This window comes from Protopterus annectens, chromosome 7.part0 (assembly GCF_019279795.1).
Source record: "Protopterus annectens isolate FY-2018-M chromosome 7.part0, PAN1.0, whole genome shotgun sequence".
Taxonomy (NCBI): Eukaryota; Metazoa; Chordata; order Ceratodontiformes; family Protopteridae; genus Protopterus; species Protopterus annectens.
In genome coordinates, this window is record NC_056739.1 from 414,600,394 (window position 1) to 414,628,238 (window position 27,845).

Here is a 27,845-nt window from a genome sequence, read left to right on the forward strand (position 1 = left end):
TTTTGACTATGCTAAGAATGGCAGTCATATGCTCTACTTTACTGTAGTACTGATAAATATATTGCTTTAATTGAATGGAAGTTTTAAACATTTGAGAATGATTTGTATTTCACCATCCTACCATGTAAGCTTAACCATTTTCAAAACACAAACATATTATAAAATATATTTCTTTTGCACAGATCAGCTGTAGTTTCCTATTCTTTCCCAATGTATGAAGGAAGTCGGTCTCTGTCAGTTCAGCTAATCTATTTTCTTCATCTTGTAACTGTTGTTTAAGAGTCTCCTCACGGTCTGCCTGATATGTCTCAGGAACCTGTTCTGCTGAATCTGAAATTCCTATGCACTTTTGAAAAAATGTTTGTATAACTTGTCTAAACTTCCTGAACTCATTGTGTCTCTTTTTTAGAAGTTTACTACATTTTTTGTAACAAAATGTACTAAGGGTTCTATCAGTAACTGATTTGACTCACATGTGGTGACAGGACATAACTGTTTAACATCTGAATATAACGGAAACACTTTAGCCTTAGTTAATTCTTTATCATGAACAGATCTGTCTTCACAGTCTGTTGTTTTAGCAACATCATGTAATACTTTTTTATGACATAATACACAAAATGCAGTTTTTGTTGAATCACACAATAAACATTTGTCATATTTCACATGGTTTTCTTTGAGATACCAGTTAAATATTGTAATACATTTGCATAATGCCTTACTATCAACCTGCCCTACTAAGGTTTTACATTTACTAATATGCTGTGTATACCAACATTGCAATTTTTTACATTTGCTTGAATTATGCATGAAAATATCCATACTGTTTAATCTAATATCCAAACTGTTTAATATCCAAACCGTCGAATAGCATCCATACTAAAAAACTGTGACGTAGAAAAAAGTCTTACCAGTGAGCAAGAAAACAGGTGATCAGGCTGTTGTTGCAGATGGCTGGAAATTTTTCAAAGTCACTTGAGAAGCTGGGAAAGCACAACAGGCAGCGGACTGCTGTGCTAGTGGATATCCCCCTTTTCTTTAGTGAAATTATGGCACTGCGACTGGAACTTCTGTCTCACTCTGGATGTAGACGTCTAAAAAACTTTACTACTGCAAGCTGCATAAACTGGAATACTTCTGTTCAGAATTGACACGTACAAATGTTAGTTACTGCAATTTAACTGAAGTAACCCTCTGCAGGGCTTACCATCACCCCCCCCCCCCTGTGTTTGAATGCAGATTATAGGTTCAGATGCAGATTTTAGGTTCAAATACAGACTAGCTTGCCATTGAAAAATTATATGGTGCTAGTCACTCAGCTGCCTCGCCATTGAAAAAATATTTAGATCTCTCTCTTCTGGCTCATCATTGAAAAAATATATTGAAGTCTCTCTGCTTACTGCTTCTTACTACTTGCTCTTGCTGTGGGATTTGAAGTCTTCTTAACACACTCAGTCTTGCTGGCTGGAATCAAAGTCTGGTTATATTTGCATTCACAGTCTGTTGCAAACAGAAACTTGCAGAATATACACTGATACAGCATCTGACTTTAAGAGCAGTAACCAATAACTTTTATAATAAACCAAACCGAACAAACGTTGCAGTTTAAAGTACTGTTCCACTTTACTTCTCATATAGTACAGATGATGTGAGAGATATAACATTTACCTCAGGACACCAAATGTGTCCCTACCATACCCCTAACATAACTAGATTTAATGCAGACTTTTTATACATATTTTAATTAAACATGCACCCTCTTGGTTTTGGAAAGATACTGCCTTGATGACGCAAATGCTAACACACTGTTCTTGTCCAAATGATGATAAGTAAACTGTCTTCAAGAAAATGCCTTGTCGATTCTGTAAATGCTGATAAGTAAACTGTCTTCAAGAAAACGCCTTGTGGATTAGAAAAGCACATTTTTAAACTTAATTAGAAAAGCATGTCCTGTTGTCCAGTGAAAGCAGATTACATTCTTGTCATGTCTGTAAGAAGTCAGCTTTCTTGATGTGTGTGTAATACACTCATAAGCAAGTTCCTTATTTTTTTTAAGTCACAGTCATTTAGTATGGTTGCTGATCACATATTACTAAACTCTGTTTCTGCATTTAAGCAAACTTTTTCTTTCAGCATATTTACATTATTAATTTCAGCCTCATATTCATAATATCTAACACTATGTAATCACATTAAAGCCTTCCAAGTATATGTGCTACATAAGCATCAAACCTAGGGCTGCAGGAGCATCAGCTGTCATCTTGTGTTTCAGCCCCACACAGGATTTATGCTGTTAACCAGCACACAGCATCATACTTTATTGCTGAATAGACTTACAGCACCATTGTGTGCACATGTTTTATCGAATGCCAGTACTGGTGGCTCTGTGCCCTTAGCTGCATATCGTACGTCAACATTTATTAAATGTTGCTTAGGTTATATGATGTATAGCAATATATGCGAATTATAATGTTAGTAACCATGAACTTGTTAATACAGTTTGATTACTTTTGTATAAATGTAAATTTGCCTATGTCACAAGTGATAATTCAATAAAGCTGAAGGTGTTTTTAAAAAAAAATAGATGTTACATGATCTGCTGCAGTATAAACAATCATGCTTTATTATGCAATACTAGTTGTGTTTATACTTGGCTGCGGTAATCATTTTATATTATCTTTGTACTAGTGTTGTGAAGTGACTGTTTTAATATCTCCCAACAGTCTTATTTTATTTTTTTTTTTTTTTAGTTATGATGTCATCTTTGCAGGCAGTCCAAATGAACTTCTCTGGAAGTTCTCTCAGTTTAATCACAAGGTGATTTTTGCAGCAGAGGGATTCTGTTGGCCAGATCGATCATTAGCTGAGAAATACCCAGAAGTTATTTCAGGCAAACGGTTCCTAAATTCTGGAGGTATGATAAATATTTTTGCATGCATTTTCTGATTATTTACTTGTCTTTTTTTAGGAGACTGCTGGCATTTTCATACTGTGATGTAGTTGGTACAGAGAAAATTAGTCATTCCATTATAAACAAAAAAGCTCATGTGGATTTGTGTGGTACATAGATAAATCAGTTTCATTTTCTTTTATGAAAGATAGAAGACTGCTGTTTGCTATTTACTGTAGCTGAAGTACACTATAATTCAGTTACTGACCTGCTCTTGTACTAAGGTACCTGCTCCTTCAGATATCTAGAGCATTCTGTGAAGATTATCAGACTGTTTTTTTGGTTTTGGTTTTAGCATTGGTGCGTTATCCCTTCTATGTCTTCCAGGCATTAGCAGTGCAGGGCTTACTAATGTGGCATTGTGTCAATTAACATGGTACCATGAGAGCTGTAGGAGGATCAGGTTGTCTAAGAACCCTTTTAGTAGGTTGTACTGCTTTTTCAGTGTGGACATGACTATGAATGAAGTTGTAGTTTTCAGCAAATTACTGGAATTCTGTAGATACAAACGGCATACCATTATCTGTAATTAGTTTGAAATGTCGTATTTGTTAAACAGTCTTGAATCTTGCAGTGATTGTTTTTTTTGAGCCATGATTGGTGCACACAATATCTGTGTCTCATGAGTAATAGTCCTGTGATGCATGGCAGCTGATTCCTTAAAACTTGCACAGTTAAGCAGCTTTCTGTCAAGGACCTTATGATAAAGGAGTTTGTGGTAATGGTTCTGCGTTTGGAATGGCTTGCATGTAATATTAAGGTGATATTTTGACATAAGTTGTGTAGTATCCTTTTTGATGTTGGGCCACACTACAGAAATCTTGTCTCTTTGATGACACTTGGTGAGGTGCTGATGTTCTTTATGCATTTGTTTCAACATCTTGGCATATTATGAAGTACAACAGTTCTGTCCTTATAGAGCAAACCATCATATTTGGACAGTTGTGGTGTGGCAGTATAGTATTTATATATACATTAGATGCTTTGACTGTGTTTAGCAGTTAGGCCATCAATCCCTTGCATGTTTGATAACTGTTTATAATTTATTCACATGTGTGAGTCTTGTTTTAGTTCTGTAGCCCTTGGTTGTTGCTTTCTGCTGCAGCCATGATGTTCTTCCCACAGGCCGCAATGCCTTTTTTCAGTACCAGACTGTGTCTGGTTAGAAACTGGACTTTTAGATAACAAGTGGGCCATAACATATTACTTTCCAGGCTCTTAGATTGCTCTAATATTGAAATGTTCTCATTCTCATAAGCAGCCTTTGTCATCCAGGAAACACTTTGTCCAAATCGAAGGAATTAATCAGTGGAACCTGTGGTTCACTCTCCCTGGCCCAGTGGGAAGCTGTTACCACAGACAAATGAGTCCTGTCCGTCATCAAGGATAGCTGTATCATGCCTTGGGAAAGTAAAGCTTAGGGCTTTTTACATTTCATTTTAGGGGAAGTATGTGCAGGAAGACTGTATAGAATATATGAAGCTTGTTTTTTATAGTAGTGTCAAGTGTGTGTGTGTGTGTGTGTGTGTGTGTGTGTGTGTGTATGTGTATATATATATATATATATATATATATATATATATATATATATGTGTGTGTGTGTGTGTGTGTGTGTATATATGTATATATATATATATATATGTATATATATGTGTATATATGTATATATATATATATATATACACGTTTACCTTAATTTGTTTGAAAGGTAAATAACCGAATCGCCTTTTGTGCGACTTGAAATATCGTAAAACAATAAAACCCTGCCAGCAAATGTCGAAACTGATTTCTTGAAATTTGAAAATCAGCCATTTTTGAACTCCAAGAAAACAGTATACTTCCTCCTGACATTTAAAAAACGTCACCGGATGTCTCCAAACAATGATATGCAGGGGGCAAGCCCCCTGCAACCCCCCCACACCCCCTGCTTCTTTAAAATACTAACTCCAAGATTGCACTACAGTCAGGGAAGTTGTACGTGTTCCGACCCCTACTGTGCTGCGATCTGCACTCAAAACAATGAATTACAGTGAGTGAATGCACACTGTCATTAACTCATGTGCAATTTCGAACATCCGTGGTTCAGCAAAACTGACTTTTTCTGAACGTCCTTTTGCACATCTTCCGTCGCAGATATGTACTTCAAACATTTGAAGGTAAACCTGTATATATATATATATATATATATATATATATATATATATATATATATTATATACACACACACACACATATATTCCTTACCAAGTTTATGTAACTGCAGAGCATAAGTGAACTTATTGGAGTTGCACAAATGTACAGGAATTCTGAGACAATCTTAACATCTTTTTAGACTCTTACCAGTTTGTGAAAATAGTGTTGCAGACGCATAAGAATTTACAGCTCTGTTTAAGTCATTTCAGGAATGATCTTTACAACTTTGCTGTCATCTGTTAAGTGGCTGGCTTGACTACATTGGCAAATAAGTAGGAGGGGACATGATGCACTACATTAGCAAGCAAGTTGGAGGGAACAGATCAACAGAGTTGCTGTAGGCCAGATGATGTGACATTATGGGCAGATTCTGAGCAAGAACATGAGAAGAGGATGGGGAATGGAATGCAGAACTGAAAACACATGGGATGAAACAAGGTACATATAAGACTGTTGTAATGGTTGCAAATGGGGAATTCAAAAGACGATGCAAATTGAGGTAGAAGGGAAAATAGTGGAACAGGTTAACAGCTTCAAGTATCTGGGAGGGATATTTGAAGAGAAGGGAATGGAAGTCTGAATGAGAAGTCAAAGCCAGAATCATCGGGGCTGCAGTCAACTGGCACAGTGTGTCAGGGGTAGTGTACGACAAATGAATGCCAAAGAAACTGAAATGCTGAAAAAGTAAAGTGTACAAAACAGTGGTGCAACCAGTACTACTGGATGGTACAGAAATCTGAGCAGTAAAAGGCAGAGCAGTTAAAAAAGCTAGAGGTAATGGAGATGAAGTGCCTGAAATGGATAGTAGGATGCACAGTGTGGGACAGACAAAGAAAGGATGACATCAGAACAGAAGCACAAATAGCGTCAAATACAGAGAAGACCGAACAGAACAGATTACAGTGGTTGGGGTACATGTACAGAAAAATAGAAGACAGTCTGGTGAAGAAGATTTGGGACAGATAGGAAGAAGGCAAGAGGAAATGAGGGCATCCAGTGAAGAGGTTGATAGATTGTTTGAGAAAATACCTGCAACAGTCAGATATGACTATCGAAGATAGGAGAGTGACACTGAGTTGAGAGATATGGTGACAGTTGGCATGACACCCTCACCAATGTAGAAAATGGGGGAAAAGGGAGGTTGATAATAATTTTTAAGTGGTTGGCTCAATAAAAAGTTTTTGAGAGCTAAGTGTAATAGCAAAAGATTGTGAAACAGGAGCAGGTGCGATTTGCCAACTTTAAAAAATCCTACCTTTTCACTACAGCGTATGGTGCATAAACTGCTGAACTGTAGTTTTACCCATCAGTGAAGTTTTTCAGCTTGTGCTTTATTAAAGAAAACATTAAAGCTTGTATTTTACTTTATCCTGATGCAACTGACAGTAAACAGCAAACTTTAACCTCCATGGCATCTGCATAGGTAAAGTGTAAGGGGTCTCTATGGACTTTAAATGGATCCACCAACACACATACATGGTGACACGTCCATTAATGTCTGTTGATACATATCTTGAAATTCCTAAGGCAATATCATTGGATATCATGTAAATTTGTTTGGGCTGTGGTTTATTAAAAAGTTTACAAACTAAGCTTTTTATTAAAGTACAGTCCAAAAATGTAAAGAATGACAAGAGGGAGCTGCACCATGGCATTTAACTCGCCATATGCGCTAATGCACTTACGAACATTGGCGAAACACTTTATGATGCGTTCATAATGTAGTTCTGAGCAGGAAGTAGCTTGGTATAGTCCTGATGCTAGCAGAAATGTAATTCCATTTGCTTTGGGCTGTTTTGCAGAAGCTTTAAAAAGAGTGTGGTCTTATGGTTCAGTGATATGGTATTCCATACTAGGGCTGATTGTAGCAAGACTGTGGCACTAAATGTCCTCTGAAATAGTGATTTGGGAACCTTCATATGAGGCCTTATGTCCATTCCTATGTGACAATTCATTATAAATATTTCAGGAATTTCTAAGAAGTTACTTGAGTTCAAAAACATACATTAAGGATGTTGTGCTACCTTCCAAAGATTATGCTGCTTTCCTTCCTGGTTTACTTGGGGTTTAAGTTTCACTCTATATTCAGTAAGAAATATTCCGTTGTCTATTTTTTTTTAACTTTTGGTGTAATAATGGCTTAGTACAGATACATTTTGGACATCAGTTTGACTGTGCCTTGTGAGCTAATCTCACCCCAAAAAAATGTTAGCCAGGGAATGCTTTAATGTGACACATTAGCCATTGATTCTCTTGATGTGCACTTCCTGTAAAATTCATTAAACAGCTGAAATGTTGGTATTACAGCAATTTCTCTTTGGTTAAGAACATTTGCCCTGCCAACTCAAATGGGGCGGCACAGTGGCACAGCGGCTAGCATTGTTGCCTCACAGCAAAAGGTTCCCCATTTCGATTCTCTGCTGGGGTGCCTTCTGTGTGGCATCTGCATGTCCTCCATGTGTTCCCGCAGATTTCCTCTGGGTGTTCCAGTTTCCTCCCACATTCCAAAGACATGCAGTAGGTGGATTGGACACTCCTGATTGGTCATAGGTGTGAGTGTCCATGCGAATGTGCAGTGTGGAAGAACTACCACAACAGGGCTAGCCAGCTGATGGCGTTAACCTTGGTTCTAGATGGTTGTCACTGTTGAAATGACACCCTGATCCCATGTGCAAAAATGGTAAAAAGGGGTTGTTGATGGATGGATAGATGGATGGATGGATTTAAAAATCAAACAGTTAATGTTTTCCATACCTTAAAAAACATTGTTACACACAAAAAGAAAAAGGCAATTATGTAACTTGTCCAGGGGAGAGCAGTCAACAATAAATGAACTGTGACCTAGGTTTGTCACAGTCATCAAAATGGCAAAGAAAAAGTGCAGTATTGTCATTAAGTGCCTGGATGAATACAGGCATGAATGTAATGGTTTCTTAGACGTCCTGGATGGTTACTGACAGCTCCCCCAGAATTCAGTGAATTTGATCTGCTTGGCTTAATCTTTCTTGATTCTTTTGAGAGTAACTGCTATGTTTGGGTAATCCTTTGATTTCATGCTTAAATATTGTGACCTGACTGAAGTATGCCTTGAACCGGTGGGATTTAAGTCTAGATAATTTATGATACTTCCAACTAATAAGTTCAAGGATGTAAAGACTAAGGGGTCCAGTGTCCATACTGTTCATCTCTTCTCTTCTCTAATTTCTGAGAGTTTTATCAAGTTAGCTGTGTTGATCATATAGATAAGAGGGCACAGGAAATCTTGGTGAGGAAATAAAAAAATAGATAAGAACTGAAACAGAAATCTGTTGTGCTGTACAACTGAATGCTGGGGTTGAATACATTTATTATTTTCCAGGAGGGTAAGTAGAATTATGGTGGTATCTGAAACATAGATTTAACAGGACAACTTCCCATATATTTTGGGCTGTAAAAATGTTGTTGCCCATAATAGTTTATCTGGTCAGCTGGTAAAATATGTATGTTATAACTAAGAAATAAGTGTTTCGAATTTTGGAGGAAAAGCTGTTAAGGAATGCTTGTCTGTCCATGTTTGGGTAAAGGCTATTGATGTTATAACCCATCTTTCCAGCTTAATGTGAAACTAAAAAGAACATTTCCTACTTAAGTTTCTAGATGACTAAAATTGTGACACCTTTGCTTGAAAAGGTACTGTTACTGAACACTCCCAACCTTTCCATTTCAGCAGTAGAAATGTGTTATATTGTTTTTCAGTTCTGTTTTGTGGAGGATGACCTCTGTATTCCACTATTGGAGCTCTCTAACACTTATGATCTGGATTAAGTGGACTATTGGAGAATTAATTATTGAAGGAATGACTGCGTGATTGATTAAGTTGTGTTTCAGACTGTTCTTGAATGCATTCATTCTTTAATTTTCACTGTGAATTCATTTTATGATTTTTAGCTTCTCACAAGCCAAATGAATTAAATCATATGATATGTTTTTGTTCCATTATATATTAGCATATATTAAACTTCGGCATGTGCTAATTGGTATGTGTTTTTTTATGTATGCCCCTACCAAGGGATTTGGAAATACTGAAGACTGCTGTTATCTGTAATTCTGCAAGTCATTTCAAATGTGTACATCAAAAGTCAAAGAAATGCATGATGAAACAAATAAATCAAAGTAAAACCTCGGAGGTTTAAGAACTTCCACTGCATAAACTATTGAAAGTGTTTATGTGCCATACGATAAAAGAATTGTATTGTTTAATTTGCCATAGTGCACAGTGAGTGTATGATTACTTGAAGTGATGAATATAGTGAGATGTATAAACTAATTTATATTGTCCTGAATGCACTATCCTTTAAAGATATGAATCCATTTTTCGTGTGCTTGTATTTCAGGTTTCATTGGCTTTGCACCATATCTGTATCAGATAATTCAACAGTGGAAATTCAAAGATAATGATGATGATCAGCTGTTTTATACACACATCTACCTTGATCCAGAATCACGGGTGAGTTTTGCAGAGTTCTGGTTGCATGCACTTGTTAAAAGAATGAGATGGTCATTATGCCACAGAAGCATCAATCTGTGGATTTTAGAATAATCTGTTATTTATGGATGTGAGGCGTCAGCTGTGATGCACAGTGGTTGCTGGTTCTGACTTCATTTCAAAGGGTTCGTTTTTCAAAGGGTTAGAAGTGTGTAGGCAGCTACTGACAAGATAGTAACTGTTGTCACTGTCTTAATGTTAACTGCTCATTAGAACTATGTTGCAGTACTAGATGCAGGATCATCTCCAGCGTTTGGATGAGTAGTAGATGCAGCAGCACTAGAAACAGAAGCAATGGCAAATAACAGATGTATTAGCGCTGAAAAAGGACTAGCTAGCAGGGAGGGATGAGGGGTAGATGTAACAATTCTAGCTATAGTGGGAGTAGGATAGAGACAGTTGGCTACAGGCAGGGAAGTACATCAGTTTTGTGAAGATGACCACTTACCTAAATGTTTTGCCCCAAAGATCAGTGACATTCGGTGCTCAGGCCTGTTGCTCAATAACCCACCAAAATTATCAGTTTTTTGCCTGTGAGCAGCACTGTACAACCTCTGTTTACTAGAGTTTAAGCTTATAGCAGCAGTAGAACTCAGACTGGATCCACACAAAAACATTATGAACAGGTATGAGAGCACATGGACTGCAATGATTCCAACAAAAGAGAAAAAACATATTTAATAGCACTAGGAACATGAGTTTCTCCCTAGTTGGGGGTGAAGTAACACCAGAAACATCAGAGATGGAAAGCAGATAGTGATTTAAGAGTATAGCAGCAACGGAACCAGGAGTAACTCTGGAGTACAGGTTATAAGGAAACATAAAAGCAGCATGTACATAAATTGTTCTAAAGAGGACACAAGATTACACCAGTTTTTGGAAAATTAATAGATTTTTCAATTTTTTCCTTGGGCCCACTAACATTGAATGCCCAGGTCTGTTGCTCATGACCCCTTGTTTGATTTACTTATTTCATACCCAAAGAATGACTCATACTGAGACAGTGGCTGTCTTGGATTGTGTTACCTTTGTTACCCAAAAAAAGATTTTGTGTGTGTTTTTTGTATTTGCACAAAATCCCTAGAAAGTAAATGGAATAAAAAAGAGGTGTATGTGGATGCAGTGGTGCTGATGTTAGAGTGTGGATGCATGTTTGAAGAAATCCTGATCTGTTGAGGTTAGATGCTTGTGCTCATCTGCTGTTACATCTACATTTATCACCCACTATTCAGTCTGAATGTTTACTCATTGTTGGTACCTACCTGTGCTGCCTCTCTGTAGTCCCCATCAGTACCTACCCCCAATGTGGTTATTTACAGGTATTCACATAATGTAGTGTCTACATTTATTAACAGAGACTGGGGGCTGCATGTTCAATTTCATAATCTGTGTCTGCATTTACTCATCCCCTGAGAGGGTTTGTATGTGTTTAACCACTCTGGGTATCTACATATACTTGAGCTTTGTTGGGAATTATTTTAATCTTCTCACTGGCCTGTTTGAGGGACAAGGGTTGTAGCATCCTTTGCCTGCTTTCCAGGAAAAAAAAAATGACATCAGTCTTTTTGTGCCTACATCTTTGGTGACTAGACCTCCAGCACCTGCAGTCCCAAAATTATCCCCCAAATAATATTAATTTATCCTGTACTTTGCACATTCTTTTACAAGAAAATATGAGCTGCTTCATATTATTTATCATCATCCCTGTCTTCATGGTGCCAGATGACTTATGCATCCCACTGACTGTTTACACATACTGGATACATGCCCGTCTCAGCTCCAGTGGGCTTCCATCTCCAGAATTTTTAATTTATTTAAAGAAACAACATTTAGCTATCAGTTTATATTATGTTCACTGTTATTTTGTTAATGACATATGCAGACAGATTGATTTCCATAATCAGGGATGACTGCATTTTAAAGATTTTGTTGTACTCTAAAGTACTAATGCTAGTACTTGGTGTTTTCTGAAAGGAAAGGGCTGTGTATTCAATGAGCTTTTAAATTCAGAGCCTGTTTTTGTGTGTGTTTTTCAGTGTGTTATTTGCCACATTATGGCAATGCTTCAGACACAGACAAAGTGTTTGAACTGACACAAAGACCATGTTACTTTGTATCTATTATACATCTAAAATATAGCAGTCACAAGAAATTCTTATAAAGCATGGTAGCTATTTTAGCAGATACCAGACACAGCAGCTGGTCTGCATTACTGTCTGTACAATAAACGTGACTCTACCATATGTAGTACGTTATGGTCAGCTGCATTTTTACTGCTAAAAGAAAATAAATAAATAAATAAAGAAAGAAAAGCAGGAATAATGCACACATAATCCAATAACCAACCCTTGATTATAAGGGTTCCTATTAGATGACCGAAGACACATTCTTTCGAATGCATCTTGGTCAAACTTGAAAAGACGAAAAGGCAAAATGACGAAGCTGCATATAAGCAAATTCTTTCCCTGGGAAAGAAATCGCTTGGCCGCGTCCATTACATTGCTGTTTTCGTCACTGTAGTGCAATCTCGGACTTGGTATATTTAAGTAGGAGGGTATGGGGGGCACAGCCCCCCTTGTTGGGGGGGTGTGAGGGCGAAGCCCCCCACTTTGTTATGTTTTAAGTTTTTTTTTTTTTTTGGAACAGAGATTTTTTTCCCCTTGGAAAAAAAATCGCTGTTCTAAGCATTCGAGTTTGTAAGCTTTCTCTTACATCATCATCATCATCTTCTTTCAGCTGTTCCCATTAGGGGTCGCCACAGCGGATCATCTGTTTCCATTTCTTCCTGTCCTCTGCATCATGCTGTTTTACACCAACTGCCTGCATGTCCTCTCTCACCACATCCATAAACCTCATCTTAGGCCTTCCTCTTTTCCTCTTACCTGGCAGCTCCATCCTTAGCATCCTTTTCCCAATATACCCAGCATCCCTCCTCAGCACATGTCCAAACCAACGCAATCTCGCCTCTCTTGCTTTTTCTCCAAACTGTCCAACCTGAGCTGACCCTCTAATATACTGATTCCTAATCCTGTCCATCCTAGTCACACCCAGTGCAAATCTTAACATCTTTAACTCTGCCACATCCAGCTCTGACTCCTGCCTTTTTGACAATGCTACCGTCTCCAACCCATATAACATAGCTGGTCTCACTACCCTCTTGTAGACCTTCCCTTTCACTCTTATTGGTACCTGTCTGTCACAAATCACTTCTGACACTCTTCTCCACCCATTCCACCCTGTCTGTACTCTCTTCTTCACCTCTCTTCCACACTCACCATTACTCTGAACTGTTGATCCCAAGTACTTAAACTCATCCACCTTTACCAACTCTACTCCCTGCATCCTCACCATTCCTCTACCCTCCCTCTCATTTACACACATATATTCTGTTTTAGCCCTGCTGACCTCCATTCCTCTCATCTGTAAAGCATATCTCCACCTCTCCGGGGTCTCCTCAACCTGGTCCCTACTCTCACTACATAACACAATGTCATCTGCAAACATCATAGTCCACGGGGCCTCCTGTCTAATCTCATCTATCAACCTGTCCATCACCACTGCAAATAAGAAAAGGCTCAGAGCTGATCCTTGATGTAATCTCACCCCCACCTTAAAAGTATCTGTCACTCCCACCGCAGTCCTCACCAATGTCACACTACCCTTGTACATATCCTGTACCACTCTTACATACTTCTCTGCCACTCCCGACTTCCGCATACAATACTACAACTCCTCTCTAGGCACCGTGTCTTATGCTTTCTTTAAGTCCACAAAAACACAATGCAACTCCTTCTGACCTTCTCTGTATTTCTCCAACAACACTCTCAGAGCAAATATTGCATCTGTAGTGCTCTTTCCTGGCATGAAACCATACTACTGATCACTAATCATCACCTCCCTTCTTAACCTAGCTTCCACTACTCTTTCCCATAACTTCAAGCTGTGACTGATCAATTTTATCCCTCTGTAGTTACTGCAGCTCTGCACATCACCCTTATTCTTAAAGATAGGTACCAAAACACTTTTTCTCCACTCCTCAGGCATCCTCTGACTTTCTAAAATTTCATTAAACAATCTGGTTAAAAATTCCACTGCCATTTCTCCTAAGCACCTCCATGTTTCCACTGGTATGTCATCTGGGCCAACAGCCTTTCCATTCTTCATCCTCTTCATAGCTGTCCTTACTTCCTCCTTGCTAATCTGCTTCACTTCCTGATTCACTATCCCCACATCATCCAACCTTCTCTCTCTCCCATTCTCTTCATTCATCAGCCCTTCAAAGTACTCTTTCCATCTACTCAACACACTCTCCTTACTTGTGAGTACCTTTCCCTCACAGTCCTTTATCACCCTTACCTGCTGCACATCTTTCCCAGCTCTGTCCCTCTGTCTAGCCAATTGGTAGAGGTCCTTTTCTCCCTCTTTAGTGTCCAATCTCTCATACAACTCTCTATATGCCTTATCCTTAGCCTTCGCCACCACTCTCTTTGCCATGCGCCTCATCTCCTTATACTCATGTCTACTTTCTTCATCTCTTTGACGATCCCACTTCTTTTGTGCCAGCCTTTTCCTCTGTATACTCTCCTGTACTTCCTCATTCCACCACCATGTCTCCTTGTCCTCCTTCCTCTGTCCAGATGTCACACCAAGCACCTTCCTAGCAGTCTTCCTTACTAGCTCTGCTGTAGTTACCCAGCTATTTGGTAACTTTTCATTGCCTCCTAGTGCCTGTCTTAACTCTTCCTTGAACTCCACCTCACAATCACCCATTTTTAACTTCCACCATTTAATCCTTGGCACTGCTTTCACATTCCTCCTCCGCTTCTTGATTACCAACATCATCCTGCAGACCACCATTCTATGCTGCTTAACTACACTTTCCCCAGTCACCACTTTACAGTCTCCAATCTCCTTCAGACTGGCCCTCCTACATAGGATATAATCCACCTGTGTGCATCTTCCTCCACTCTTGTACGTCACCCTATGCTCCTCTCTCTTCTTAAAATATGTATTCACCACAGCCATGTCCATCCTTTTCGCAAAATCCACAATCATCTGACCTTCTGCATTCCTCTCCTTAACACCATACCTACCCATCACTTCCTCATCCCCTCTGTTCACTTCACCAACATGCCCATTGAAGTCCGCTCCAATCACTAGTCTCTCACCCTTGGGTACATTCACCACCACTTCATCCAACTCACTCCAAAATTTTTCTTTCTCATCCATCGCACACCCAACTTGTTGAGCATATGCACTAACAACATTCATCATTACACCATCAATTTCAAGCTTCATAAACATCACTCTATCAGACACTCTCTTCACCTCCAAAACACTCTTGGCATACTGTTCCCCTACCCCATTTCTTCTGCCATCCACACCATGATAGAACAATTTGAACCCACTTCCTGTACACTTGGCCTTACTTCCCTTCCATCTGGTCTCTTGCACGCACAATATATCAACCTTCCTTCTCTCCATCATATCAGCTAGCTCTCTCCCTATACCAGTCATACTGTCAACATTCAAAGTTCCTACCCTCAGTACTACACTCCTAACTTTCCTTCTCTCTTCCTGCCTTCAGGCATGCCTTCCCCCTCCTCTTCTTCTTCTTACATGGGGGTCGATAAATCATTGTTCGCTTTTCTAAGTGTTTGATGATTTAATATAGATCCGATTATAAACCCGTGATGCAAAAAAGATGTGTGCTTTTTCTAAAAGTAATGTCACAGTTATGGAAAGGAACAGGCTTTCTACAAGTATAACAAAAGAACAGGTTTAAGAACAAGTTTCTTATTATCATAGTCTGATTAAAAATTGTCCATTTGGTTCAAGCCACCATATTTGTAGACACTATAGTCTGTGGTGTACAGGTACTGTGCACACCCATTTTGTACATAGTCCTCTAATTAATATGATTCTTAGAGTTGAATCTGCCTTTTGTCAGATCACAAAATATCTCTCTCCTCTGCCTGTATCGGAGAACCTGACTGAGTGCAGACCACTTGCACTAATCAGGTATATGCATGCCCTTGCACAGTGAAAGATGTGCAGGATACTGTAATAGGAAAGGGCAAACACAGAAAATAGCATATGGACACCAAAAAGCACAAGGAGAAGCGGTTTCTTTGGACATACAGTAATTGTATACACATATCTTGAAGCAGAATTGATACTGGTTGGTGGGATAGATGGTCAAAGTGACACATGGATGACTATTCTCCACTGCCCTTGCATCTACTGATTAAGTGTTGTGGAATATATTGCTAGGGCAGCAGGAGAAGGGGTCTGTAGCATACCATTTAGTTATCGGAATTTGGATTTTGAGGACATCACTGGATACTGATTTGTGACATCACTTTAGGGTTTGGAACAGTAGTTCCAGTTGTTTCCTTAAGACAGTTTGCCAGATATGATTACTTCCAGAGGCTCAAAGGCATGCATAACGTTTTCATATTTTATAGGTACTATGGTTGTTTGTTAGATTTTGCTCAGCCATAATTTACTAAGCACAATAATAGTGGTAGCACTCGTTTTCCAACTGTTAGTTCACAGCTATGCACAAATAAATTCATCCAGCAACTTCATGGTGTAGTCCTCAGTTCATGTTTGTGAATTACAGACCATGCAGTGTAGCCTCACATTTGAGCTACATACCTAACAGTAGTTCTCCAGGACATTAGGGCTGTTTTACTGAATTCTGTATGGCTGTTTTTTTTTTTTTTTTTTTTTTTTTTTGCTGTGTGCCAGCCAAACTTTGGAGACATAATGCAACTGTAATATCTGCAGAGATTCCTCATAAAAAGAATGCATGGTATAGTCAATATATCCTCTGCTGACAGCCTTAAAACCTTATCCTTATACTAGGTCTCTTAGAGGCTGCTAAGAGGTCATCTATGCCTGCTCTACAAAGGATTTCTGATCCAGCCTTAATGGACCTGTTTGTTGCACATTCACAAAACAAATTGCATTAGAAATACTCTATCTTGGGCCCTCAGCCATGCCTGCAACATAAATAAGACATGTTGGACATATGAGAATGTGCTTCAGAGACTGTCCTTTCTCTAGATCAGGCTTCCCATTCATGTGAAGCAAGGTTTTAGCCATGGCCTGGAACTTACACCTTTGGTGCAAAGAGGGAACTTGTAAATGCTCGACCACCCACACTAAGTCAGATATACAAAACTTGTGGAATCCGTACCAGACCATTGCATTTGGATAACATAGCTAGGCTTTATAAAGCCCTTTGGGGTCTTTAATCTAGTAATGCCATGCGTAGTAGCCATGGTCTCAAGCTTAATGCAAAAAAATGTGTAGTAATCCCCTTTGGAAAAAACAAGAGTACCCGCAAACTACAACATAGGAGGTAATCCCCTGAAATCTGAAGAAGAAATAAGGGATCTAGAGACCCAGGTAGATAGTCAGCTTTCCTATGATAACCATGTTGCCAAAGTGGTTGGAAAATTCTTCTCTGTGACCCATCTGATCACGAAAGGGTTCGCATCAAGATCTAAGGATGTAATGGTGCCCCTCTACTCTTCCCTCATCAGACCCATTATTGAGTACAATGCACCAATTGGAATGTACCTGGCTAGACATCTCCAGTAGCTGGAGACACCACAGAGGTACCTAATCAAGAGGATTACTGGCCTCAAACAGTTTCCCTATGCAGCACGACTGAAAAAGCTGAGACTGTTCTCTGTTGCATACCGCTTTCTCAGAGGCTATCTCTGTCTAAACGTACAGAGCCATGTCCAACCCAGAATTGTTGAACATGCTCCATCTTAGCAAAACCAAATCTACTCTAGCTACACGCTCTAGGGATATAAACCTCAACACAACAATGAATAGAACATGCTGGAGGGATAGATTCCCTTCGCAGAGACTTCCCTTACTATGGAACAGGGACCCGATCTACATAAGACAGAGCCCGTCACTGTCACTCTTCAAGAGGAACCTTGATGAGTGGATGGGTAACAGAAAGTTCACACCGTGATCACACCAACAGCACTACTAGATAGGGGCCAAGGGTACTAGCTGCTAGCACAAGGGTCTAGGGAACTACTAAAGGGGCGGTGAATACCGCACAACGTGCCTGGGCGAATATATGCCTTCGGGCAGATAGCCCAGTACCAACCTACGAACCTATAATCACAATGATCTTATGATTTATTTCTGAGCGATAGCTGCCCTTTTGTATTTGAGTCATGCAAGACAAAGCCTGGCCATGAGGTTAAAATTAAATGTTTAACCTTAGAATGTTTCCTAAAATGAGGATCAGACTATATTAAGTCAAGCAGCACTGAGTGCATAAAGAGGAAGAGTACCAGGACAATCAAGCTAATCCACAAAAACAACTCTTCACTCTCTAAGAATGAGCCTAAAGATAGGGTTAGGTCTCTTGTTCTGATTTTTTGAGACATAAAGGGAAGCTATCACCCAAAGTGAGGAAGATGCCCTTTTGAGTAATTCTGGGGGTGGGATGATTCCTCATTGTGACAACTTGGTGAAGTAGTTAGTAAATGTAGTTATACCCATTCTATACATGAATAGAAACTTGAGCATTTATCAGTGACAAATGTTGGCTTGCAGTCATTGTCTCTCATTTTATTGCCACAAAAAAAGTGCAAGTGTAGTCATCAGGTGCACAGCCCCACTGACAAATCCAAAGAACAACAAAACAGGCTAGCACTCTTTCTTCATGGAAATCATTTTTATTAAATGTTCACAAACCGCTTTCGGCTATGTAAGCCTTCATCAGTGTGGACATGAAGGAGTGCTGGCCTATTTCATTGCTGTCATTTTATTGACTATACATCTTTAACCACTGTTGCTGCAGTTTAGCTCCAGTGTAAGCCAGAATTTAGTTTTACTAAATGCTTGTTAGTTTCTACCATGAGAGATCGCTTTTGTACTGGGATTAGTGTTGTTAAACATTTTCCTGCTTTAATTTATTTCCCAGAAGTTTTGGGTTGCATTTGCAATGGGGCATGATTTACCAGTTTAGAATGATCGTACCTTAAATGGGTTTTTTTATGGACTTCAGTTGTAGAGAACAATAAAATCAGAGAAAATCATGATCAGAGGCTGGTAAGTTCCTTCTAGTGACTCAGAAATTTCTAGTGAAAGGCTGAAAATATCAGATGCAGTCTCTGTAATGTATGTCATTGTGCAAAATGCTTTTTCTTTTTACAGTTCATAATCAGTTTCAGTACTGTTGGAACTTCTAAGAGAGTAGTATCTCTTCCCTCAGTGCAGCCTAGTTACAGACTGTATGAAGTTTGCAAATCAGAAGGAAGGCTGACGTTTTTATAGTCTTGGTGTTACTGTCCACAATGTATAAATAGTTCTGTATTCTACCATTCTTGATTCTAAGTAATCTGCTTTTCAGTCGTATGTTGAAAAATGTCACTTGATTTTTTCCAGGATGTTCATTGCTGAGAGTTTATTAGCTTAATACATGAACATTTCTTACCTTAAATTTGTTTATAAAAATTTTAAAAAGTATACAGCAACAGAAATAAAAAGTTGGTTATTAGATTATGCCAGTAAATAAATTTCAGACTTAAGGTAACTCCTAAACTGTGGTCTGTATAGAAAAGGAAATTATTATTTACATGTTTTGCTGTTTTGCACTGGTTTTTCTGCATTACTAAGTGTTCATCTGTTAGTTCTGCTCATCTGCACTTTATCTGGCTATTTTTAGAGATTTAGTTTACAAAGCTTTGGTTTGCACTCTAATGGCAGTAGAGGGGAGCTGAGTAATTTATGTGCTTGAGAATGGTTAAAAAAACTTAAGCTTGTGCTATTTTGAAATTTGGCCAGAGGGCTAATTTTTTGAATTTTCTTTGAATAAAGTTGTCTCTTTTGCACTATGTTTGTGCCCTCTGTAGATATAAGTACTTCTAATATCAGTTATTGGCATTTGATTACCTGGAAAGTCCGACTGGGTGGAGGCCCATTTTCAGCAGATGCCTGGGGAGAAAAGCTCCAAATTATTACAAAACATTTTAAGAACAATAATTTTGCAGTCTTCAAAAATAAAACAAAGACACTTACAATTTAAATAATTATAACAAATTGGACATAATATAAAAATTGGTTAAAAAGCGATGCAAGGTATATGACAATAATTTAATATTTAGAGAAACTTTAGACAGTTTGTAGAGTAAGTTAGTCTAATACAAATAGGAATTGCAGTATGAGGTGAGGGAAATTTTTCCTGTAAAAACAGGCATTGAGATTTCTTGAGTACTTAGTTAGGTGACAAGCCCCTGCTGTGCATGTAGAGGAGCATTGCCACACAAGTTTAGGCTTAAATTGTAGTTTTTTCCTATAGCACTAAGCAAGTCCATCATAAACCCCTCAGGTGCCACTGTTCTTGCAGACCACAATAAACATCTGGAACCATGGATTTGCACTTTTCTACTATCTCTGCAACCCACTTGGTGGAAGTGGACACCCATTGCCTCATATTTACTGACAATCACCTAACCCATAAGCAATCTGATACAGTATGTGAGAGCTGTAGGTATATGTCGTCATTAGAGGCAGGCCTCTCACATACAAAAGTTACATATACCAAACAGACTGTCAGAAACAGACAACACTCCACTTTGCCTATCATAAACATTACAGACCAAACACATGGTTCAGCATTTGTGGGCCTAAGTCTAATCTACATAAACCTCAAATGCCATCCCAGATGCAAGTAACATCAACAAAAAAAAAAAAAAACTCAACTCATGTAATGCCCGTCACGAAGCATGCACACATAATTCAGTATTTCACCTCAAAAGTCCATAGGGCAAACCTCCACACAACCCAGCATGCTACTCAGAGGAGACTCCATTGTAAAACACACTGATGCACGAACCGCCAGGCTGAACAAGGACATGGTCACAGTCAGCTGCCTAGTGGGGGCCTGGATTTGTCACATAACTGGCCCACTGAAGTCCTTGCACCTGAAGTACACATATGACACGTTCGTAGTACACATATGAGTAAATGACATGAGATTTACCACCCTGGACTGTATGAAGCGAGACATGATGGAGTTCTCAGAGTGCGTCTCCAGTGCAGGTGTGAACCTAGCCTTGAGTAGCATTTTACCCTCATCTAGAATGATGCCATAGTGTGAGCAGAAGATAATTAACTTCAGTAATTGTCTTAGCCTTTGGTGGCATTCACAAGGGGGATCAAAATGTATCTATCTGGGAGCACATGGTAGACCAACCAAACTGTTTTGTCAGGGATGGCCTACACCTGTCCTCCCAAGGCCTTTTTATATGGGCAAAAATTTTATCCACCTCCGTAATGCCTTTTTTAGGCAAAGTCAGTCTTCAAAATCTTCCAACATAAAACAAAATTCAGATAACATGAAATTATTGTTGCTCAATGCTAGGATCCTTAAAAAAATGTACTCCTGATGCAGCGTCACACAGATCTAGTTCAAGAATATTGACTCCATCAGTACACAGTTTAAATGTCTGTCACATGTTCAGACCCAGCGTGCTAAATAAAGGCACTAAAGGAGGTGGGGTCTGTCTGTCTGTCTGTAAGTCAAAATTTATTTTGTAGTCTCATTAGGCAGGATAACGATTTTGATGGAACTCCATGTCTAAGTTACCATTAACAAAACCACATACCACATCATATTTTAACTGTAGGACCCCCTGTATACTCCCCTTCGCCCATACCTCCTATCTGACTAGTCTGGAAGCCCTAAGCATTCAGCCAAATCATATCCTCCTAGGGAACTTAAGCTATCCCTCCGATAAATGGGAAAGTTATACACCCCAAATATGTATGCCCAAAGATTTCTGGACTTCATAAATACAAGGTCAGTGAGCAAGCTAGTCCTCAACCCTGTTAGTGGAGACAAAATCCTGGATTTGATTCTTACCAGTATAAGATTCCTGTGCTCCCTACCAGTTCTAACATCCTCCCTTGCCAAACTGGACCTTAAATCAAGTCATATTCACCATATGACTGAAGCTGGAAGCATCCTCCAACAACTCAGTATTCAGAGAATATGCTAAAGCTAATATACTAAAATTAATTCAGCATTCTCTTCCATCCTGATGACCCCTCAGTGAATGAGAAATCCTGTACTGACAAAGTCTATGCATACGTAAATAGCTGTGTAGAAGCATGTGTCCCCATCTGAAATAAGTAAAATGCTAAATTTAAAAATAAATCCCTGTGGTGGAACCCAAATATTAATAGATTCTATAATAAAAGGAAAAAGCTCATTGCACATAAAAATAAATGTAACCCTCCAAATTCCAAAAACTCTCTTCCCAAACTTATCAGGAAATTTAAGTCAGTGATCAAATCAACCAAAGGTAGTGATGAGGTAAAATAGCCACCCAGGCAAAATATAATCATAGAGTCTTCTTTAACTGTGTTAGAAATGTCAGAAGTAATGCTCAAAATGTGCAGAGCTAATAGCAATTCATGCTGCATAATCTAATCCTGAGGACATAGCCAGTATACTAGTGGATAAATGCAGCTCTATCATCCCGCCCCCCCAGCCTGCATTCCCACATTGAATATCATAAGCTACATCTCCTCAAATCTCCCAGAAACATGTCCTGAAAGCACTATCCAAGGCTAAGAACACTGCTTATGTGCAGCCTGAAAACACAGTAGGGTGTCTACTGATCAGCCTGAAATGAGATCTGTGAAACTTCCCTCCAGAGGCTGTTCAACGTCTGCCTCCAGTCAGCGTTTGTACCAGATGAATGTAGGACTGCAGCAGTCTTGCCCCTCCACAAAGGACTGGTGTCAGCTGGCCCAGACAACTGTAGACCTGTAAGCCTGACCAGCCTCATCTGTAAGAGTATGGGAAGGGTCATTATGGAAGTAAATAAGGACATAGGCAGCCTACAAACTTTCAACCCCAACCAGATTGGTTTTATCAAGGACAGATTCTGCCTGCCGAATCTGGTTGACTTCTTCAAAAAGGTTACCTAAACAATGGATGAGGATAAGTCTGAATACACTGCATATCTAGACCTCACAGAGGTGTTCAGCACCATCTTCCACCCATGTGTAACTAATAAACTCAAGCAGCTAAACGTAGATCTGTATGTATCTCATTGGATAGCAAACCAGCTTACAAATAGAACCCAGGCAGTATGGGCAGATGGCTCTACCTCCTCCAAAGGAATTGTCACTAGTGGTGTAACTCCATGGTTCAGTTGTGGCCCACCCCTCTTTGGCATTTACTTCCTGGAGGTCAAAGCTAATGTTAAGAGCTTATGGCCGACCAAGTTTTCAAATTACTTTAATCTTGGTATCTTCATAAACTCTTCAGAAGATACTAAGATCATTCAGGAAGGCATTTCCCAAACAAATAGCTGGTGTCAAAGCCACAGCCTATAGCTAAATGCCAAAAAATGTATAATTGTACCATTTGGCAAGTATGACATTCTCTGCAAGTATTACATCAACAACACACCCCTGAAAATTGACTCTGTAGTGAGATATCGGGGAATCCATGTAGACAATGAGCTGCTGTCATTCGATCACCATGTATCCATTGTTGTAAGGAAGCCCTTTCCACTGTGCAGCTTATTAGTAAGGGTATGGCATCCAGGTCCAGTGACAGTTTCACTGTGTTCTACATTCATTAAGCTGATCATTAAGTATAATGTCCCCTTTGGTATGTACCTGTCTAGACACCCGGCACAACTCAAGTGACCACAGTGTTTTCTGACTAAGAAAGTTAAGGACCTAATTCACAAAAGCTACACTGTTCATCTCAAATCACTACTGTGAGTGAACTTTGCCATATGTATGTATCTTCAAAAGAAAATGGATTAATGGCTGGATTTCCAGAAGTTTACTGTGATGGAGAAGTCTTAAATTGGAAGGTTTCTGCATCATAGTAGACCTTTCCAATTAAGATGCCAGTCTTCTGCTGTGGTTTCCTTTTTGCAGAGACAGTAGCATGGAGAGCAACCTAACTGGGGAACTTTTAAAAGCTAAATGCAGTTGTTGATAATGCTTCTGTAGAAATGGTGGTGGATCTCGATTAACTCAGCAGAGTGATTCAGAAAATTGCACTCAGTTTTTTTCTCTTTGAGGAAAAGATGAATGCTGTCTTTAAACAGAATTCACTCATTCTTTCCTGTGGGAGTAGTCACGAGACATGTAAGTATAATGGAGCCGGCGGGGGATGTTGTATGTGTTTATTTCTCTCTCAGTCTGAATGACTGCAGTGTGGGAGACAGGAGTTTCGACTATGTATGTGTTCTCCCGCACACACGCTTGTGTGTGTGTGTGTGTGTGTGTGTGTGTGTGTGTGTGTGTGTGTGTGTGTGTGTGTGTGTGTGTGTGTGTGTATACAATATGTTAAAATTAAGTGGGTCTATAATGAACTCATTTAAAAATGTTCTTTGCAAAAGCTTTAGGTTAGGAGTGTGTTGCTGCAGTTTGTAACAAAAAGTGTTATAGATGTTAAGTTGTCTATCTCGCCTTTGTTCTTGCTGTTTGGGTTCGGAGCCGATCCTCAGCTCCGACTCGGCCATCTTCAATAGCTCGAGAGCCGTTTACTGGCTCGAGGCTACCCCTTATCCCATGATGCCTAACGAAAGCTACCCAGATCTCGCTTGCCGCTTCAGCTACGAGGTGTGTCGTTTCTGGCTCAGGCTTGTATACTTTTGTATATTTATATAATTATATTTGTTTAAATTTCTTAAAACTAATATACTTCCCCTTATAGTTTTATTCTCTGTGGGTGTTTGTGGACGTCGCTTCTTTCTGCAGTCCCTTTTTTTCTTAAGAACTTGTTTAAATTAGAGAGTCCCCCCCCCCTTAGGATAGCCGTTTAACTTAGGGGCTCTCCTTCCCTTCCTTTTTTTTTTTTTTTACTGTATATATATATATATATATATATATATATATATATATATATATATATATATAAAAATCTGTTGTGTTTGTTTAGTAGTGTAGAGATTTTTTGTCTGTCTGTATTGTGGTACTTGGATTGTGTGTAGTGGTAGAGTTATGTCCAAGGATACAAAAGTGTCTGGCTTCAAAAAGTGTGACTTGTGCTGTCAGAAAATGTCTCTGACAGATGGGCACACTAGTTGCGTTTATTGTTTAGACACTGTTCACCTGCAGGACTCTTGTTCTATTTGCCACCCCTTTAGTCCAAGGGTCCTGCAGGAGCGCAAAAACAAATTAATCCTTCGGGGTTTATTGAAGCCTCAGGATTCACCGGCAAAGAGTTCTCAGCCAGTGAAATCCCCTAAATCTGTCAAACCATCTGCTCCACCTTCGGAGCAGACTCCTGTACTGGAACAACCGAGTATGTCGGTTCTGGCTGGCACTGAGAAGACAACTGCTCCATCGGCTCCATCAGATGTTTCGTAGCCGTCACGTAGCCATAAGAGACCGAGGTCCCCTTCTTTAGAGTCCATCCACTTGGCGTCTCGGTCACCATTATTACAAAGTGAACGTCGCCACCATTCTTCACACTCCTCTTGATTCTCTAGGCTTTCTGATCATGATGTGGAGAGAGTAGTAAGTAGGTTGCTTAAGTCACAGGCACTAGCTAAATTACTATCCAGCCCACCTCAACAGGTATCAGCTCCAACCGCCTCTATTTCCATTCCTCCTCCGACTCCATTGAGTTCGGAGCCGGAGTTCGTTGGTGTGCGGGTAGTGGAACCATCAGCTCCGATCAACATCTCTCCTTTGGCTCTGACTTCGGCTCCGATTACCTCGACTGTTCCTTCTGTCGAGGAATCTGGATGCCAGGGCTCTCTCGTCGGTTCCGAGGTGGGGAGTGGCATCAGACCCTTGTCCGACCTTGTTCTCCCCCTCGGAGCTTCGGCGCAGGTGAGCTCGGCTCCAACATCGTCCACGGAGCAGTCTCCCTTAGCGCGGAGAAAGATTCCTATTTCTTCGGAACCGGAGCTTTCTCGGCCTCAAGGTCAGGATGCCTTCGAGGTCATGCGGAGTGTGCTGTCCCCTGAAACAGCTCCATTACCAGCTCCATTGGCTCCATCCCCCATAGTGTCCGTGCCAACCTCTGCTCCTCCTCCAGACCCCATGCGTAGGGAACCAATGCCCCAGGACACCCCATTGGGTGTTCCCTCTTTTTCCGGGGCCTCCCCTGATCACTCAGAGGAGCCCCCTCGGAAGAAGAAGTGCAAGAGGAAGCACATTGACTCCCCTGAGTCTGTCACTTCAAATACAGACTTAGATGAATTGGAAGGGTCCCCGAGGTCCCCCTCTGAAGATGTTTCCTTTTCGGACATCCTTGAAAGGCTTAGGCAGAGGGGGAACTGGACTTCCCTAGCCCCTACCGAGGATGATTCTGTATTCCTGGGCTCATTCGGTTCCCGACCTTCCACCTCCTGGGTTTCTCCTCCTTTTGACCCACTCATGTCTGTGGTGGCTAGAAAGGCTTGGTCAGCTCCAGACACTGTGGAACCAACTCCGAGGAGACCTAACAAGTTTATTACAGCCCCCCAGGATAAGCTAAGCAATTCTTTTCCAAAGGTATGCCCGTTGATGCCATGGTGGTAGCAGCAGCCACCAAGAAAGAGTTAGCAGAAACTTCTTCATCTGTTCATCCCCCTAACAAAGAGTCTCGGACTATGGACAGATACGGAAAGTGAATGTTTGCTTCAGTGACCTTCTTGATGAGGTCCCTGAACTGTCTATGTCCTTTTACTCGTCTTCAAAGGGATCTCCTAAAAGAGCTTGGAGATGCCCTTCAAGATCCTACAGCTGAGGGAGTACAAGCCAAAGTAGCGTCCCAGCTGGCGACTCCTAATTCCATAGTCAACTCCTCCATGAGGCTGATTTCCTATGCAGCCGATGGAGCGAGCAGAGCCGCTGGCACAGGTGTGGCCCTCAGGAGACATGCTTGGATGCAGCTGTGTCAGTTTGTAGAACCTTTTCAAGTGTCCTTCACCAATACTCCCTTTGATGGCTCCTTTCTCTTTGGGCCTCAGGTGAAAGGCACGTTTGCCAGGTGTGAGCAAGAAGATAAGACTCTCTTTGCCGTGGCAGTCTGTTTTTCCACTCCCTCTAGACCTTACCCCAGGGGTCAGAAGAGTGGGAAGATGTGGTTCTGGAAATCCCAGCGATCCTTGCCTGACACACGTGGTGATTTTTCCTCCAGAGGCAGAGGGGGAAACAATAACAGATGCCGCACTTGTGTCAGAGGGGGTCCGCAGAACCAGGGTGTCAGAGAATCCTTCTCTGGCAAGCCCTTCCAGCATCCCTGAAGGGTTGCCCGGCTGCTCACCTCTGGAGGCAGTCGGGGAAAGACTTTCACTGTATCCAAAAGCCTGGCAAAATAAAGAGACAGATGGCTACTATGCATTATATCTGGAGGTTACAAAATTCCCTTTCATCAATCCCCCTTACAGTCAAAAAAGGCCCTTCCAGATGTTCCACCCAATCTAAGGGAGCAAGCAGTCATAGAAGTTTCAAAACTGCTAGAAAAAAGAGCCATTCAGGAAGCCCCCGCAGACCAGCTCGGATCCGGAACTTACTCAAGATTATTTTTGGTACCAAAAAAAACAGGGGACAGGGGACTGGAGACTGATTCTGGATCTCAGCAGACTAAACAAACTGTACAAAGAGAAAAGTTTCGGATGGTCATGCTAGTCCATTCTACCCTTTCTGGGTCAGGACAATTGGATGTGCTCGATAGATCTTCAGGACGCATACTACCATATCAAGATGGACAGACTCTCCAGGACATTTCTCCGCTTCCGGGTAGGGGCCAGTCATTACCAGTTCAGAGCTCTGCCCTTTGGTCTCACCTCAGCCCCCAGGGTGTTCACCAAGTGTATGGCAGTAGTCACGGCTCATCCGAGGCATTAAGGATTCCATATCTAGATGACTGCCTCACTGCTACCACCAGGCATCAACTCTACAAGCGCTGATTATACAGTCACATCATGCACTCAACTAGGCATCACAATAAATTTCAAAATCTGCCTTGCCCTTCTGTCAGTCTATCACTACATATGAGCAGAATTAAAAAGATTACCACTGGAAAAAGTTTCCACAATTTGTCAACAAGTGTTAATCCTAATGCAGAGCAAAAGGATTCAAGTCAGATATGTCCTTCAAGCTGGCAGCTGCCATTCTTCTAGTTCCATTAGCTCATTTCCACATTAGAGTTCTTCAGTGGCT

General features: G+C 40.3%; 1 protein-coding gene across 2 annotated transcripts in view; it reads left to right on the forward strand.

Moving 5' to 3' along the window:
* The window catches only part of PLOD3 (procollagen-lysine,2-oxoglutarate 5-dioxygenase 3), a gene marked incomplete at its 3' end in the record, with an annotated part of 993,531 nt that overhangs the window by 317,904 nt on the left and 647,782 nt on the right, over positions 1 to 27,845 (forward strand). For both annotated transcript variants that reach the window (XM_044076999.1, XM_044077000.1), the window contains 2 exon segments: positions 2,751 to 2,914; positions 9,517 to 9,629. In XM_044076999.1, coding sequence (XP_043932934.1) covers positions 2,751 to 2,914; positions 9,517 to 9,629 — 277 coding nt within the window.